The sequence below is a fragment of the Gambusia affinis genome, linkage group LG16 (genome assembly GCF_019740435.1).
Source record: "Gambusia affinis linkage group LG16, SWU_Gaff_1.0, whole genome shotgun sequence".
Classification (NCBI taxonomy): Eukaryota; Metazoa; Chordata; class Actinopteri; order Cyprinodontiformes; family Poeciliidae; genus Gambusia; species Gambusia affinis.
The window spans coordinates 3,834,560-3,852,697 of record NC_057883.1 but is presented as its reverse complement, the minus strand read 5'-3'; the positions used below and the strand labels follow the sequence as shown (position 1 = coordinate 3,852,697).

The 18,138-nt window shown below is 43.8% G+C and overlaps 1 protein-coding gene across 2 annotated transcripts in view; it reads right to left on the bottom strand.

The window, feature by feature from the left end:
• Window positions 1-18,138, bottom strand: part of eif2ak3 (eukaryotic translation initiation factor 2-alpha kinase 3) — a 38,484-nt gene that overhangs the window by 4,486 nt on the left and 15,860 nt on the right. The window contains exons 3-17 of one of the 2 annotated variants that reach the window (XM_044142775.1): window positions 10,847-11,041; window positions 10,617-10,747; window positions 9,386-9,653; window positions 9,139-9,301; window positions 8,900-9,025; window positions 8,529-8,651; window positions 7,981-8,210; window positions 7,217-7,329; window positions 5,733-5,855; window positions 4,249-4,398; window positions 3,150-3,702; window positions 2,898-3,071; window positions 1,426-1,599; window positions 1,235-1,336; window positions 753-815 (exon numbers count right to left, since the gene is read on the bottom strand). In XM_044142775.1, the coding sequence (XP_043998710.1) occupies window positions 753-815; window positions 1,235-1,336; window positions 1,426-1,599; window positions 2,898-3,071; window positions 3,150-3,702; window positions 4,249-4,398; window positions 5,733-5,855; window positions 7,217-7,329; window positions 7,981-8,210; window positions 8,529-8,651; window positions 8,900-9,025; window positions 9,139-9,301; window positions 9,386-9,653; window positions 10,617-10,747; window positions 10,847-11,041 (2,688 nt within the window). Of the gene's footprint in view, window positions 1-752; window positions 816-1,234; window positions 1,337-1,425; window positions 1,600-2,897; window positions 3,072-3,149; window positions 3,703-4,248; window positions 4,399-5,732; window positions 5,856-7,216; window positions 7,330-7,980; window positions 8,214-8,528; window positions 8,652-8,899; window positions 9,026-9,138; window positions 9,302-9,385; window positions 9,654-10,616; window positions 10,748-10,846; window positions 11,042-18,138 lie in introns of both variants that reach the window. The other variant, XM_044142774.1, reaches the window with a different exon arrangement.

Sequence of the window (18,138 nt, the reverse complement as noted above, 5' to 3'; positions counted from 1 at the left end):
AAACACACCATCAACTAATTCAGTAATCAATCAATTGTTAACTGGAGTATATACTCCAAAAAGGGGCATTTGAAGAAATTAAGCCATATCTCCTATTAAGCACCTTCTACTATCCAATTATTAAAAAATAATCAAGTGATCAGCCCTACACCATACTGATGTTAAGTCAAGCAAAAAGGAGAGTTTTTCTCAAGTTGAGTTGTTTCCTAACTGCAGATTCATCCTTTGGAATGCTGTCACTGCATTTTAGGCAATAAAATGTTGTTGTTTTTGTCTTATTTCAAAAATAAAAATGATACTAATAGTAGATATGCATGTGTTTTTAATGTATTTATGATATTAGTATGGAACAACCTTAAGTGGTTAAATTTAAAATCCAAGTAATCGATTAATCGTTTGAATAATTGATTGCTAAAAACCGCTGCCTTGCAGCCCTGCAAACAACATGCTGAGTTTTTATTCGGAACACATTAAAGTTATGAATTTCCCTTCGTATTGAATAAAAGCTTCAAATTTGGAAGATGTCATGCTCTTCTAAATCTGATGTGACATTCAGAGCTTTAGGCGATAAATTAATCCAAAACCACATGGTAGTTGGATTAGTGTGGACGGGTAATTTACATCTACTCTCTGATAATAGTACAGGAAAAAACATAAAAAATACAAAATGTAATCAAAGCTTCCATAGAAAAGGACAAATACAGATGCTAGTTGTATTTGTAGCCACTAGGTGGCGGCAGAGGACCACTCACCTCCTCAGCATTGTTTCTGGAGAAAAGCTCCGGGAAGCGCAGAGCTCTCACCTCAGTGAGCGTCTGAAAGGAGGAAGGTAAACATGTGAGTGATTTAGCAAGTCATCATGTTTGAATAACAAACTTTAATTTGTGGTTCAAACCATAATAGCAAAGTAGGAGGAAATCATCTAAAGGGTGGTGAAAAGGTGCAATTATTAACTAAATATCTAGAGATTGAAATGTTTGCCTCTGTTTTTTGCAAAATAGTTGATTGAATTTATTGATTGGCTAATGTTTAATTGATAAGCAGCCATTTTGTTACAAGTTTTTTTCTCATATCAAGAAGGCCGATATGCCGAAATTCAAGAAGAAGATGTCAAGATGATGTCAAGCTCAAAAAAGTTCAATTTTACATGATACCGCCCCTTTAATAAGTATGAATATTTCTTCAAGGCTCAAAATCAGCAGATAATTAGAGGTCTGTGTGTTTGCTGACTCACCCTCACTCTCTCCATCTGGGTCCTGAAGGGGTACAGCAGCTCGAACAGGATCAGCCCCAGCGAGTAGATGTCCACCTTGTGAGAGTACGAGTTACCGGAGAGCTGCGGAGCGGAGCAGACACGGCAGCGTCAGTCTCGTGGTCGTGTTCTGCAACAGCGTCGCGTCTGCAGCAGCGCTTCGTTTCCTTCACCTGCTCCGGGCTCATGTAGAGCTTGGTGCCGACCTGGCCCGTGTGCCGGGTGAGGAGCGGGGCGGGGGTCAACACGCTGGGCTCGTCCTCGTCGTCCTCCTGGTCCATGGCTGTCACCAGGCCGAAGTCCCCCACCTTCACCACGTCGTCCATGGTGAAGAAGATGTTGGAGGGCTGGAGGGAGCAGAGAGCAAGTCGAGTTGATTTGTGCAGCTCACGCCAACCACCAGGCAGTTCAGAGTGATTTAAATAATGAAATCATCAGCCAATTCTAAAACATCCCATCGCGTCAAATGCATGAAAGTTATCAAGCAGATAAACATTAAATATGTCGATCAATGTTCCAGTTATGATTAATCAAAAGCACCTCTAACACAGGTGGGGTTTTGTTGCTTTCATTTAAATGAACTCTGCGTTTTGACTGTTTTTGCAGTTTTCTTGGAAATGTGCTCTAGATGTGTGGTTCATAGAAGCTGAATGCTCCTTCTCCGTGTTTGGCTCTGGTTCTGGGGATGCGGGGCAGAACCAGAACCAGAAGACCTGAGTGGCATGTTCCCAGTAAGCAAACCGCACAACGACACAGTGTGGGAAACACAGCTAATGAACGACCAGGGCAGCCTCAGTAGTGTGGTGGGCATGGCAACCAGACAGAAAGACCTCAAAGCGGTTGGTTATCATTAGGAAGGTATTGATTAGTTTTCAATAGGTTGGCTGATGAATGGACAGTGGAAGATTGGCAGTGATTTATCCAGATTGTTCTCAGTGGTTTACAGGGTTTCCCACGGGAAACTCGCTAAGCCCGGTGGTTGCAGTGCTAGCGCAGTCATCCCACCATGTTTACGAGTAAAAAACTATTTAAATGTGGCAGGAAATTTGAAAATATAACTAGGTAGCTGTGTGTTATTGGAAGATATTACTAGCACAAACCTAAACACTGTAAAGTCTTAAAAAAGGTGAACAAAGCGCGTGCTGTGGTGGCGTAGGGGATAGCGCAGCCCACATTTGGAAGCTTTGAGTCCTCGACGCGGCTGTCGTGGGTTCAATTCCCAGACCCGACTGACATTTGCCGCATCTCTTCCCCCCTCTTTTTCCCACCTTTCCTGTCAGCCTACTGTCATATAAGAGACACTAGAGCCCACAAAAAGAAAAAGGTGAAGAAGAACTAACTTTGTTTTAGTCATTTCATCCTAATTAAAGTGCCCCAAATTTCTCAATCCTTTATCCATGACTTGCCACTTTAATGGCTGAAGTTAATTGTATGTAGACCAATAAAGTTTGGCAGTGGTTTCAGAAACTGATGTATAAATAAAACTTCTAATAAATAAACAAACAATTCTTAGCCTGGTGGGGGCGTAAGTAAAGCCTAGAGGTCCTGCAGGCTTATAAAGCCCTGGGAGAAATCCTGGGTTTCTGCTGACACATGGGATGCATACCATTTCTTCCTCCTCAGTTCAGGTTATGCATGCCTTTACCTTCAGGTCTCTGTGCATCAGGCCCTTGCTGTGCAGGAAGTCGACGGCCTCCGCGATCTGCAGGAAGATGTCCAGACACTGGCTGAGCTCCCTCTGGTCCGGCAGGCAGCGCTGAGCCATCCAGTCCTTCAGGTTCTCCTTCCGACAGAGCTGCATCTGGATGTACAGGTACACCTGCAGGAAGGACACCGTGTTCAAGGACAATCTGGCAACAGGACGGCCGAGTGTTTGAGCTGGTTGCTTGGTAATGACCTTTGGGGAAGGCTGGAAGCGCTGGACCGACTGGGTGGCTGGGAGAGCCAGGGTGAGCGAGGTCGGTCGAGGAGGACTGGAGGAAGCCGGCGGCGCAGCCTCCTCCTGCCTGCTGTGAGAAGAACAACTCTTTTTCTCCGTCAGCGTTCCGGGACCGGCGGCGCTCGTGCCCGAGTCCGTGTCGGCGTCGGCATCCCGATCGCAGCCGGAGTCCTCGAAGACGATGTCGAAGGAGGAGGAGGTGCAGTCGCTGGGGCCGCGGGGCGGGCACAGCTCGAAGGAGTTGGGGGTGTCGGAGGCGTCGGGGTCGGCCTGGCTGTCCCGCTCGGACATCAGGCTGTCGTGGCCCGGCAGCGGCTGGAAGGACAGGTCACCGTCTCCGTCGTCGGCGCTGAAGCCAGCGTTGCTGTTGGAGAGGAGCGCCTCTCCAACAGCAACGCTGACGGATGTGTCTCCGTCTGGACCGGACGCGGGGGACACGGAGCTGGACACGGGGACTTTGACCGACAGCACCTCCATGTGGTCGGGGACGCTCAATGGCCAGTCAGTGGTACTGGAAGAGGAGGAGTTGTTATTACTACAGGTAGAATGGAAAGACCACAAGGATGGACACAAGTGTTGAAGAAAAGGATTAGAGAAAGCAGGATTAAAGGAAAAACTAAAAGGAAAGCAGGAAAAACCAAGGAAAGACAAAAATGAAAAAGGAAGGAAAGACAAAGAAATGATGGGAGGAATGAAGGAAAAAGGACAGATCAGAGGAAAGACTAAAAATAAAAAAGCAAGAAAAGAGGAAAGAAAGTTTTGATGGACAGAAAGAGGGTAAAAAGGAAGAGAGAAATGGGGGAAGCAAAGGAGGAAGAAAAGAAATTAGGAAAATGAAATAGAAACAAAGTAAAAAAAAATGAGAAAAGGGAAGAATATAGAAAGGAAAGAGAAGATGGAGAGAGGGACAGAAAATAACAAACAAAGCTCAAAAAGATTTTCCAAACTCTTTTTTTTTCGTTTTTTCTATGCTAAACCCATATATCCGGACAACACTCAACTCCAACCTTCCCTGACAGCAAGTGACCCCAGTGACCCCCTGACCCTGGCCTCTAACCTGGCGTCCTTGTGCCACCTCTGGTCCATCTCCTCCTGCCAGCCCTCGGGGGGGCTCTCCTGCCAGGCGTTGAAGTAGCGGATGATCCCTGGGTGCTCCAGCTTAGCCAGGGCCTTCACCTCTCGCATCACCTTCTCCCGGGCCAGCTCCCTGGACCACACACACACACACACACACGCACGCACAACACAAGGCTGAAAAACATGCAGCTTTCACACAAATTTCCACTACTGCGCTAAAAACTATTTGTGACGTTGCAGTAAAACAGTAAAACTGAAAGTAAAGCTAATTTTTATGCTGCAAGAGTTTTAACAGCACCTGATTGTTGCTACGGATACGGGACGTATTCCTGTTTCTGTCAGGGTATTTTCTTTATTTTAGCTGCAGATTGTAAATATTTAGGTTTGACATCAACATGAGAGAAAGGTCGACTTTTCATGCCACATTTTTATGTTAATTAAGGAATCAAAAATTGGCAAAGGCTTTTTTTTCTTAATCCGTAATCTTGGGAGACTCTTGTGTAAACATTGATCAACCTTATCCACCGATGTGATCTACCTCTGAAAATCAGAAGCAGCCTTCATCCAGCGACTTTTCAGACAAAAGGAAAGGTTGGAATCAGCAGGTAAGGATTTCTAAAGGCATCTTCTATGAGCCAATCGTCTTTTTCTCCGAACATGAACCGTTCTGTCCCTTTGGTAACGCTTCAACTTTGTCTCATCAGTCCATCAAACTTTGTCACTGAAGCGTCGGGCTTCTCTCTACTTCTTGGTTTTAGTCGTTTTACTCTGGTCTTCCAAATGACTTCTGCTGTTTGTCGTCTTCAAACAGTAGATTCTGCGACTAATGCCTCCACACCTGTCCTACAGCGGTTTCCGTCATCTGCCTCTGATGTTTTAATTGGTCTACCTCTTCTTTTCTCTCACACACATTCCTAACAATGTGGCGGCTATTGCCAGTCTTTGTGTAAATCTCAAACTTTTCGTCTTCTCTTCCATTTTGAATTGCTATTGGCTGTTTATCCCTCAAACACAATCTGGTTTTCTTTTTGGATGCAACTCTACACCATAAATACAGTCTACAAATGCAAAACCAAAATGAGAATAAGACATTCAGCTGTATTTTTTTGTTTAAATGATCATGGCAAGAGGGCCAAAAACAAACAATTTTCAGTCACACATCTCATTACTAATATTTGCAGCCAAAGCCAGAAACAGAAAAAGTGCCTTCACGGGTGCAATATTTTTTTGGAGGGAGCCGTACAGATCGGTCTGCAAGTGTTAAGAGAAGCAACATTAAATATCCATGATTGCACGTATAAATAATAAATGCACCGCTAATATTGGTTTCAAAACGCCAGTTGAGCGTTTGTGTGGTTTTCTGTGTTTAACCAGTAGGCCACAGCTTACATAACCGGCTTTAAAGGAAACAGGGCTGGTAGCCCCCAGCAAGGAAGCATGCTGCAGCCGGGCGAGAGGTGCTACCTGTTGGGCAGGCGGATCCTTTTGATGGCGTAGTTGCAGTCGTCCACCTTGTTGCGGGCTTCAAAGACGACGCCGAAGCCCCCGCGGCCGAGGCACTGCACGGGGTCGAAGTCTGTTAGGTACCTGGGAGGCATGAGGGAGGGGGGAGGGATACACGCTGGTTATCCCTGGGCAAGGAAGAATCACGCAGACTTCACAGTGTTTAAGAGAACTTTGGAGAATTCAAGATGAAAAACAGAAAATATTCACTTGCTAGAATTTGATTACTGAGGTTTTCATCATCCATTCAAAATTATAGAGGCTGCATAAAGTTACAGGGTCTCTACAGGCTTCGGAGACCAATTTAAGACTTTTTAAGGCCTTTATAATTGAAGGGCGAATTAAATTTCTGACTGAAAAAATATATATAAATATAGGGAATGATTTCAGGATTGGGCTGGCAATAGAGGTAAGCCACTGCAGGAGCCTGAATAACATGAGAAACTCAAGCAGAAAATAATTCATTTGTGAAAATTACTTGCCCACTTTTAAGACAGGATTTGGAATCATTAAAAAAAAAAAAAAAAACTTGGAAGTTGGGACATCATTTTGGCCCGTTCAGATCTGCACTGGACAGACGGACAGTACTTTAATTTGTCATTAATTGTCTTTTGTGGGGCTTTAAAAAAATTAAAAAGTTTGAGAAGTGTCCTTTTTTTAAACAATCTTTCTTTCATCCATGTCTCAAATTCATGGGACTGAACTTGTGAGTAAACATTGGATCCTGCTACTGCTACTGTAGAATGAGCTTGCATGAACACGGCCTCATGAATCATTATCACAATTACTACTGCAGCCAAATCTAAAGGGGTTTTTGATAAACGAGGAGCAGCGCCACGCGCTTACCGCTTGGGAAGGCATATTCAGACCTGACTGCACCCGGGAAAAAGCATCTCTGCTCCGGCTCAACACGGAAGTCGGAGGCTAACGTGCGGGAGCAGCAGCTGTCACTTTTAGCGCGGAAAAGTTCTGGAGCCAAATTAATCTATCAACCAGAGCAGCAGCTTTAAGGGACAGATGCAGGTTTTAGGGTGGATTTATCTCCACAAACATCAGATCAGCAAGAAAAAGTGAGAAACTTCTGAAAGTGTTCAGACGGTGATGAAATGTGACCCCGTGACCCCGCGGCAGATGGAAGCTAGGCGGAGCCGCCGCTGCGAGGAGAGGTGCAAAGGTCACTCCGATTTGACGGCAAACAGACGAGACACCCAATCGCACATTAGCACGACTCCTATCTCCCCATCTCTGCCTTGTCCTATCAAGGCAGGCTGGAAGACCAGTGGTCACCATGGTAACAGCGCTCAATCTGTAGCTACACCTTAAACGAGCGAGGCTCTGGAAATGCGAGGATAATAAGTTGTGGAACAGCAGCGGGAGCCGGGAGAAGTTCAGACAGAAAAGACAAATGGGTCCAGCGCTCCTCTGTGGGGCAGTTAGTGGAGTACCTGGACACATATTCGCTGAAGCGGCTCTCCACGGCAACCGGCTCTTTGGATTCGACGACTTCAAGGTCAAACTTGCTGTCGGTCTGGCACTGCGTCTCGGACTCTTTCCGTTGCTGTGACGGACACACAGATAACGGCAAACACATGTCAAACACACACGCACACACACCCAGGGGCAGAAACACCCACTTTCAGCTACTTAAAGGTGCAGTATGTAAAGTTTACAAAAACTATTTTTTTACATATTTGTTGAAATCGTCATTATGTTGTGACAGTGTGTTATGAGACAGATAATCTGCGGAAAGAACACAATCTCCTGTCCTTTCTTCAAGCACCATCTAAGAACAACCAATCAGGAGGCGGGCCTTGGCGCTGTCAATCACCCCTGCTCTGCTCTCTGCTAAGTTGCAGATACCACAGCCTGTTGTGAATGCTAAAGCTAGTTAGCATGGCAACTAATGATAGCAGATAAGTTGTAAGTTGCTTTTCCACCATTAGCACATTTATCAGTGAGTGCATGAGGATGATTGACAGCGCTAAGACCTTCCTCCTGTCTCTGATTGGCTGTATTTGGTCGGGAGCGGTGCGTTTCCTCAGATGGCAATAGTAACTCAAGGAGGAGGTGGAGGAGATTGATCTTTTCACAAATTATCTGTCTCTCTCTCAACATAGTGACCATTTTAACAATAATGTAAAAAACATATTTTTAAAAAATAAAAGTTACATACGGCAGTTCCAACAGCAGTCAGGGCGTGAACTCTTACCCTGACGTAGGCCACAGGGGCAGGCGGGTGGAAGAACCTGCGGACGACGTAGGTGGTGGCAGCGATGCAGAAGACGATGGTGCCGAGAATTTCCTTCCACCAGGGCAGCAGCAGCACAGGGTCCTTTCTCCTGCGGTTGTCCGAGCCCGCCTCATTTCTCTTTATCAGACTGATGGCACTATCACGTTTCTCCCGGTAATTCTTGCTGTAGGGGAAGTAGTAACCGTTGTCTGCTACGACAAGGCGGAGACGGAAGTCAGATCAATTCGATTCATCTGCACCTGGCACATACAGCCTCTCGCAAATTAATTAGTGCATAATTGTAAAACTGAGGGACGATGACGGAAGTCTGAAAACATTCATCCGTCTGCTTTGTTGAACCCCTTTATGTTGCAGCTACCACACTTGCACATTGCTCGTGTTGGCATTCTGCTAAAACACAGGTGGTTGTAGCAAAACTATGCAAGAAAAGGTTGAAAGGGTTTGAAAATTTCTGCTGAAGCAACACGCAGGGATACACCATGTATAGGGAGTGATGCGGTCTTTACCGTAAGGATACTGAAGAACGGACAAGGCGCCGTTGCTATATTCGTCGTGGGAATACTTGTCGTTACTCAGACACTTGTCAAATTCATCAGAGCCCACCAGCGCCGGAGTCCGAGACGGGGACTCTACAAGGACAAGATGAAGAAACTCCTTGGAAATCAATTTGGAAAAAAAACTCCACATTGTCCAAAGGGTAAAAGCTTAGGGCCTGAGGGAATGAACAGATAAAGAACATTTGTGTCTTCAAAAGATTCTTTGAACAGTGACTACTTGATTTTAAATAATAAATAGAAACCGTCTTCGGTCACTTTGTCCTTTTTACCGTCAAAGTCAGGCTCCTTTGGTGTTTAGGTTTTAACGCAGAAAGACTTACGTATAAGCGGCTTCCATTTGACGGTGGGAAGAGAAATTACGTCTCTCTCCGATTCGATAGCTTTAGAGGGAAACTTTCCAGAGATCCTCACTGATGACTGAAGGTAGAGCTGCCCCTGAAACATCCCTGAAAGCACATCCACAAACTCAAAGACAGGAATGTTTCAAGATGCCCAAAACAACAACAATAAAAAAAACAAACAAACAAGCTGAGTGAATGCACATGTCAGACGAACTCACCGAGGTAGACACTAGACTCTGCAGCACTCCGGGCTTTATCGGACTCCTCCTCATCGTCCTCTTTAGATTCTGATTGGCTGCTGTAGGTGGTGTCGTCAAACAGGCTGATCGGTGTGACTTTACCCCCACCCACCAGCCAGGCGGAGGCGATGGGTGTACAGAACTATGCAGCAAATAGTGACACAGAATGAGCTACAATGCAGTAAACACACTCCTTAAGGAGCTAATGCTGACAAAGACGTCTCACTTGATGTTCCCAGACCAGCTGTTCGTTGGGCTCGCTGCTGAAGGCCATGACCTTCCAATCGGGAACAGACACTTTGATGACGAGGTCCAAGTGTTGGTTTTGGTTCTGCTTGTTGTCCATGTGCTCCCTCTCCTTTGGTTCATCGATGATGACTCGCTGGCTTTCCTTCCAGGAGTCATCGTTCGCCAAGTCTCCCTCCAGAAAGTTCATTCCGGATTGTTTCTCAGGGACTAGTTTGAGCTCAAAGCTCCCAACACTGAAGTTCCACCTAAGGTCACAGAAAGAAACAAAGAGGGGTGAAAAGAAAACAAAGAGTGAAAGAGAAGCACCCTTTTATTTTTGGATTATGTACTTAAGAATGTTTGGCAACTTCATACTCTTCACAGGATTCCAGAGTGACTGCAATTCTCAAAGTATTGGTGTTTGAGAATTAGTAGGAATGTCTGGGTAACACAGAGTAGATAACACTCACATATCCACAGAGGATGGATCAAGTCATTAGGGCACAAGTCTAAGATAAGCTTTAAGGGCAATCGTCTCAGACTGCATTCCTCAAGACACTTTTAGATATGTTCCTTGTTCTACACACCTGAATTAGATCATTAAGTGCCTCACTGGCATGATGTTGAGCTCTACAGAAATCTGCTACTGAGATCACATTAGATCCAGGTGTGCTGAAGCAGAGAGACAGCTAAAAGTTACAGGAAAAGGCTTTTGAGGAATGATGTTTGAGACCGTTGCTTTAGAACAAGGGTGTCAAACTCCAGTCCTCAAGGGCCGCTGTCCTGCAACTTTTAGATGTGCCTCTGCTGCACCACACCTGAATAGACCTAGAATAATTAGGTCATTAGCAAGGCTCTGGAGAACTGATCTACACAAGGAGGAGGTCATTAAGCCATTTCATTCCAGTGTTGTATACCTGTGGCACATCTAAAAAAAACTGCGGGACAGCGGCCCTTGAGGACTGGAGTTTGACACCTGTGCTTTACGGCAAGAGTCCCAGTCAAGTCTCAAGATTTTAGGGCACAAGATCATGCCAAGTCCAAGTCTTGAGTTGCATCTTGGTTGGATGAAACTTTTCCCTCACTGTTTGTGGATCTGCACATTCAGATAGTGTGTTCTTGTTCAGTGTGTTATGTAACTGCATCTTCCTGAGGAGTTTTTCAACTCACTAACTTTACTGACACGTGGTACAGCAGGTGGATCCAGTGGCGACCGGTTCAGAACTTACTTCTCCATTCCTGATCGAGGCCTGATGGCTCGTACTGTCTTCTGAGTCCTCTGCAGCAGGAGAACGTCCTCCGTCTCCATCTCTTCATCCCCCCACCGACTGCAGCCTCCCGCAGAGCAAATGTACCGGATCTGAAGCAAAGACAAAACAAAACAAAAAACAAAGATTGTTACAGTCGGAAAAGGTGACCATGCGGCGAACTTTTACAACTATTACCACGATAGTATCACCTTGCCACTGTAGGCCCCCAGACCGTAAGTAGTGAGGGACTTGCCCCCGACCAGAACAGTGTCCTCTCCGATGCGGTAGGATGACTCGAGCAGCGACTCAACACTGAAAGGCACAGCCTCCATACTCTCCCTGTCCCGGTTCCACTGGAACAAGGCACCGTCAAGCGAAGGTATGACCATCTTATTGCCAAATACCTGTGATACAAATGGAATACAGATGAGTCTTTTTCTTCTTTTCTACTCTTTTACTGTCAAGCTGATGAAAGAAAAGAACTGTTGTATCATAAATTGTGATTGTCGGAAGGGGAAAATCAGCATCAAAATCTTGCCACGTGAACTAGGCATTAACTACACTTTGATTACATGAGGACAAATTCAACTGTTCAGATACATTTCTGACCTCAAGAACAAATACAGTCATGCTGTAAGAACTGCCACCAGTCTTGCTACACTAACCTTGTTTTAAAAACAAGCCTTAGCAAACTAGAAGTTGTGATGACAAGCTAAAAGCAGCTAGATTGGTGGTATATCTATGTAGAAATACAGTGCTATGGTGTAACCATGGTATATTTACTTGTGGTTTTTGTATTATGATAACTCGTACTAACCAATTCTTAATTCTTCGTAGGGCTGGACAACGTATCACGATATCTCAGCTGATATAGATTATTGATTGTTTTAATATATATTTTTAAGCAGTTATGAGGCAACCTGAAAGTGTGGCTGCTCCAGTTACTCAACAGATTGTTGCTAGGAAAGCAAGGAATGAGTGAGTTAGTTGATGCCATCCGCTCCACTCATGGCTTAGCTGGTCATGAGAGGAGCGGATGCCTACATTCCCCAGAGTGCCGTGTGGTTCTGGATCAGAGTTCCATGAAATTGTGGAATATTTATCATCTCTTGATACTGATTGTGTGTCTATTGCGATTTATATTTTTATTGATTTATTGTCTATCCCTAGCTGTTAGGTATTTACATGAGTCGTTAGGGATACAAAACATTTCCTTCCAATACTAATGCATAATCCACTGTAATAATAACTGTACTGTGAAAAAAACGCACGTTGTTTTTAATATATTCCACAAACGCAAATTAATGGTTACATTTTTCAATAGCAATTGATATTTTTTTCCATGTTACATTTTCTTCAAATACAAACAATAAAAAAAGAATGTTTATTCAACCTTCAAAGAGCTGTGATAATGTTACCCTATAAACATTTCACGTCATCCGCAAACAAACTTAGTTGTGTGTTAATTTTATCCTTTAACTTTCACAGATTTTTAACACATATGCCCTGGTCCATTTTAATTTTGTAGCGAAAAAACTATTCCTTACGTCATCCACTGAAACACTCGTCCACACAGACGACAGCACCCGACACACACCACCGCCCACACGGCTGTCTCACCGGCCCACACACACTTGGACTCAATCCACAGATCTGGAACCATTACACAACTATGAGATTAGGTAATTAGATCGGATCTGTACAAAACAGTGCAAGCTGATAGAAAGGGTTTGCATGAGGTGTTCATTGTAATGGGGAGAGAAGGGGTTGAGGATGACATCATTGAAAAACCCCTGACCCTAATCCTGATTTAAACTCTTCAGATCAGTTCAGACAGAAGGACAGCAACTCAACAATCACTTTCTCTGCAGGGCTGGCTTTTTACGGTCTTCAACGCTTGGTGATGTAAACAAGCTCCTTCTGGAGTCAGAGTGTTGCTTTTAAGATTGAAAAGGTGTCATTTTTGAACACGGAGTGATGTCATCCTTGCACACACGCTGGGTGGTTTAGGTTAGCAGTCTGAGCTGATTCCCTCTGTGCGTGTATGGCTACCGGGCAGGAAAAAAGGGAAATTCTCAGAGCAGTGGGTGAGTCATGCTGCTCCTGATGCCTTAATCCACCCGTCTGATCTGGCCCGGCGTTCTGACACCGGTTAGCCTGCTCTCAGCCACGTAAACTCCTGAAGGGCAACCCACTGCTCAGCGAGGTTCTGCTCTGGCTGTACTACCGGATCGTCCCTCCATAAAGTCTGGATCAGCAAGTTGCAAAGCCGAGAGAGTCATCTGATGGAATCCATTGGAAGTTAGCTCTTTATGTCTTGTAATGCCTATTTTCAATTTTAAAAAAAAGTGTGGAAGGGTTGCTGCATAAAAAAATAAAAAAGGAATATTTTAAATGGGTTAAAAAAAGAAACATAAAATCATATTATATAACAGCCCTCAGTGGCTCTGTCGTTTCAAGCTAATAAAAATGAGTTCTTTCTGGTTAATAATTCATCTGTGATCAGCCACACCACAGTCTGCTTGTCTTCATGTGTGTACACATAATATTTGGGAAGGATTAAGCTTTCTGTCAGCCGTGACTACAGTTGGGGTTTTCATTTGAAGAAGAATAAAATATTAAAAACAGATAAAAAGAATAATTTAAAAGATTAAGCCCTCCACCCAGACTTCTCAGCATCAACATCCCCTCCTTCTCTCTGTGGATTTTAATGGTCCTATTAATCTTTAAACAGCTCTGAATGTAAAGTGTCTGTTATTAATCTGAGACCCGACCCGTGTGTGTGTGTGTGTGTGTGTGTGTGTGCGTGTGTGTGTGTGTGTGACTGCACCAATCAGAGCTTCAATACGTTCCGAGTCAAATGATGTGCTTGCGCAATTTCTAGATGCACCGATTGACGAGTTAAGTTCAAAATAGGGGTGAGGATTTATCGTATTGTTTATCATTTATCGTGATAAATCTCTTGTAACAATTCTGATGAATCGTCGTCACGATAAATTACTATTAATGATGTTTAACACTGTCTGTATTGTTGTGATTATTTGTTTTGAGAGGATCAATAAATTTAGATACATTTGAAAATATGATTAAATGAAGTTACTGTGTGCAATCTAGTGATACAAACACTTCTTTATGCGAGTGGTGTCCTAAAGAAGCATTTTACAAATTTTCAAGAGCAGTATTTGAGGTGGTAGGGCTATGAGAACATTTTTGCTGATGTTTTATTATTTTACTTTAGCATAAACATTTAGCTATACTGTTTTTATTATTAAGAAATCGATAATAAATCTACTTTCCACAGAAAGTAGGAAAATATATGCTAAAAGCTTTGAATTGTACACTAATATTGTATAATAATACTGGAAACTCCATTTATTCCAGTAACTCAGTTTTCTAAGTAACACTTATTATATAGATCAATTGATGTTTCAATTGATCAGTTGAAACATCAATTGCATCAAAAGCCTTCATTTCCAGTACTTATGATTTTCTGCTCACAGCTTGTTGAAAAACACAAACATTTAAAATTAGAATATTACATCAGACCAATAAAAGTTATTTATTTATTTTCAAGCCTCGTCAGAATGCAGATTCTAATTTAGGACCACTTTTCCTCAAGAGAAATCTTGAGGGGGGGGGGGGAAAAAAGAGAGAGATAAAAATCGGAGTGTGATTTTTATCACTCCACAAAGTCTGACTGGCGTTTCTTGCACTGTGAGAAAAACTATTTTATTCACACATACAATTTGCTACGGAAGTATTCCTCGAAATGACATGGATAATTATTTAATGTAACAAGTCGTGTAGTCATGTTCCACCCCTGGGGGGGACAAGAGAGTGGGGTGCCTTTAGAGAGAGAGAGAGAGAGAGAGAGAGAGAGAGAGGGAGGAGGTGAAGGGGGTTATAACTACTGTTTGTGTTGCTGCTGACGCTCCAGCGATCCTGTCAAACAGTTTCACCTCAACCGCAGCTCCGACTCTATTTCAGGGACCAAGCGGCCGGCTTTCTAACAAAAATAAATAAATAAATAAAAATACTGCTGAAGCAGCAGTTTGCATCTCCCTCACTGAGCTGGGAGAGTTATTGCTTTTCCCATTAAGAGCAGAGAGCTAATCAGGCGTTCGTCAGTGTGTAGCGATCAATCAGGTTCATTCCGTCTCACTGCATGCCAGCAGATGTACAGAAAGCAAGCGCGTGCTGTCTATTATTTGATGACATCATCTCTGGTTGAAAGGCATTACCTCACCTCCCCTCAACAAAACACACACCGAGTCCGTCCTCTAAGCCCCGCCCACACAGGATGAGTCACTCCCCTACGAACGCATACACGCGCGCGCGCACTCCAACCCCCCCTCTAACGCCCCCGGAGCTTCTCCTGTGAAGTGATGGCTTTTTTTTTTTTGTTTGTTTGTTTTTGTGTTGGGTTTTTTTTTTTTGCAGTTTTTTTCTGCAGACAATGCGGTTTGTATTTCTGTTGTCCCACGTTTTACTGCAAGAAATAATGAAAAAAGAAAAAGACGAAGTGACACATAATGCGGGACGAAGTAGGCGACTGGCTGCTTCCGCCCCGGCGTGTTGAGGCTAGCCAATAGCGCGGCGGCGGACCCCCCTCCAGCCTCCCATCACTGAGCAGACTGGTGTCTCGGGGATCCGGCGAGCACCAATCAAACTGTTGCTAAGCTCCCAGCAGGAAGCGGGTGGAGGGGGAGGTGGAGGAAAGAGCCAGAGGCAAAGCTTCTCTACCCCCCCCTAACACACACACACACACACACACACCTCCACCACCCCACACGCGCGCACACACATTAAAAGGAGTCAAGCACACGGAGCAGACGGGCATCCCAGGTTACAGAGGCCAAAGAGGGCAAGACAGGTTTTAGACTTACATAAAGCACAACTAACACACACACACACACACACCCACACACACAGCTCGGATCATAACAAGTGACGTCACAACAAGTCAACGGGTTCAGAACTGGAGGGGCATCTCTGTTCAGCCTGTCTGCCAACAGCCAGGGCCGGATTCAGAGGGATGTGGGCCCCTGGGCTGGAGCCGGTTTTGGTGCCCTGTTCATCCATCCATCCATTTTCTTTACACCCTTCTTCCCTAAATGGGGTCGGGAGGGTTGCTGGTGCCTATTTCCAGCTGCGTCCCGGGCGAGAGGCAGGTTCACCCTGGACAGGTCACCAGTCTGTCGCAGGGCAACACAAAGACGTACAAGACAAACAACCATGCACACACACACACACACCTAGGGAGAATTTATAGAGACCAATTAACCTGACAGTCATGTTTTTGGACTGTGGGAGGAAGCCGGAGAACCCGGAGAGAACCCACCATGCACAGGGAGAACATGCAAACTCCATGCAGAAAGACCCCGGGAATCGAACCCAGGACCTTCTTGCTGCAAGGCAACAGCTCTACCAACTGTGCCACTGTGCAGCCCTGTGCCCTGTTCACTAAGGGGGAAATTATCTTGATGTAAATGACTACAGTACATTAATAAGTAGGTCTATACATCAGGAGGTAATAACTGATGCATGGTGGCTAACTAATAACTAACCAGTCCATCTTCCAACGAAAATGGACTATAACTTCTTCAAAAGTGTGAATATTGTTTACATTCATGAAAATCCTAAAACATTACTACTGGTGTATTTTTTCATTATGTGTTTTATATAAAGCGCAATGTTAGCAAAACACCCATTCATTTAAAATAATGGGATTTGAAGTCTTATTCATACTGTTTTGTAGGAACCTTTTGAAATTTTAGGGGAGAGCTATAAGCAGAAAGATCAGAGTTGTCTTCATCTTTCAGGTCAGACAGGATAAAAGGTGAAAAGTAACAAATATTAGGTCAAATTCAGTTCAGAATGAGACATATTCATAATCAATACTTTCATTGCAATGTTCAGCAAGTGAACTCTGTGATGAAAGACAGAGGGAGAAATGGAGAAAGAAAGAGAAAGAGAAAGAAAAACTAACAAAGTAAAACAGAAACAAACAAACAAAAAGAAAGAAAAAGAGAAACCAAGAAAGAAAGACAGGAAGAAAAACAGAAAAAGAAAAGGAAAGAAAATCAGAGAAAGCAAAACGAAACAAGGAGGAAGGAAGGAATAAAAACAGAGAAAGGAAGAAATAAAGAACTAGAAATAAAGAATGAAAGAAAAGAAACAAAGATGACACAGAAAGTGAGGATAGTAGGAAACAACAAAAAGGCTTTAGGAAAGAAAGAAAAAATAGAAAAAAGAAAGGAGCAAATTAAGACAACAGGAACAAAGTGTGAAAAAAACAAAAAAACAAATATTGTTCTATACTTTGATTTTTTTTTTCTGTGCCATATTTTTCCAATCTGACTTCTCAGTCTAAACATCATCAGAATCAGAGTCAAAAAACAACAAAAAACGAAAAAAAACAGCAGCAGTTAAACATGGGGAACTTGATCGATAAGCTGGGGCTGGATGGTGCTGCCGAACTAATGAGACTCAAACACTCCCACCCAGCAGCGCTCAGACCCGACCCTGGTTAATATTAGAGGCCTTTTCCCCTGGAGCTACAGCGTGGAGACGGAGCGGGTCCACATCAAAGCGCATCTCTCCGCGTGCAGCCGCGCTGTCTCGCTCTGGGGCGTTCCGCGTGTCAGTGTGGGAGGTTTAAGCTTCTGTACACATGTAGAGGCGAGGGGTTTGCCACGCTCGTAACGCGCAAGAACCCGCTGCAGTCAACAAAACAGGCGCATCCTCCGGGCAAATCAGCTGCTCTGCGATTCATGTGCATGTCTGGGGTGCGTGCAGTGAGGACTACATGATAGCAGCAGCTCCCTCCTGGCTGGCTGCTCAAAGTGCACCGAGTTCAAATATTGGTCTAAATGTCTACAGACAGCGAGAAGGGAAGAAAAGAGGGAAAACGGGCTGTTTGTAGAAAAGAAAACAGGCAGAATGCTCCTTTAACTCCCACTTAACATGTATCAGTCTAACTATATATTCCCTCTTTGAGAAAGTTGTTTTTTTTACAACTGGATAAGAAGCACAAAAAGCTTGATTCCCTATGCACTTTTCAACATTTATCACATTACTTAACCCCTAATCATCGATGTATTTTATTATTTTATTTGGTTTAAAAAAACAATTCTTTTATTTATTTTCTAAATAAAAAATTGAAAGGTGTGGTGTGTCTTTATTAAATAAATTACATATTTTCTGTCTCTACCGGCTTTGAATATTTCCCCCTCCCTACATCTATGAAAATTTTTCAGTCAATCAGAGCTTGAGATATAAGCAAAGGTTCTTAATTGAAAGGCCTTCCCCCGCAGCATGATGCTGCCACCCCTTGAACTGTGCAATTAATCAAATTCCTGGTTACATTTTCTTTTCTTTTTTACAATGTCACTTCAGCATGTCCTGCTTAGCACACATTCTCTTATTTTGTAATGTTTCCTGACTGATGCGACCTTTGACCTCTCTTAGAGGATGATCCAGTTTTCTGGAACACTGAGTG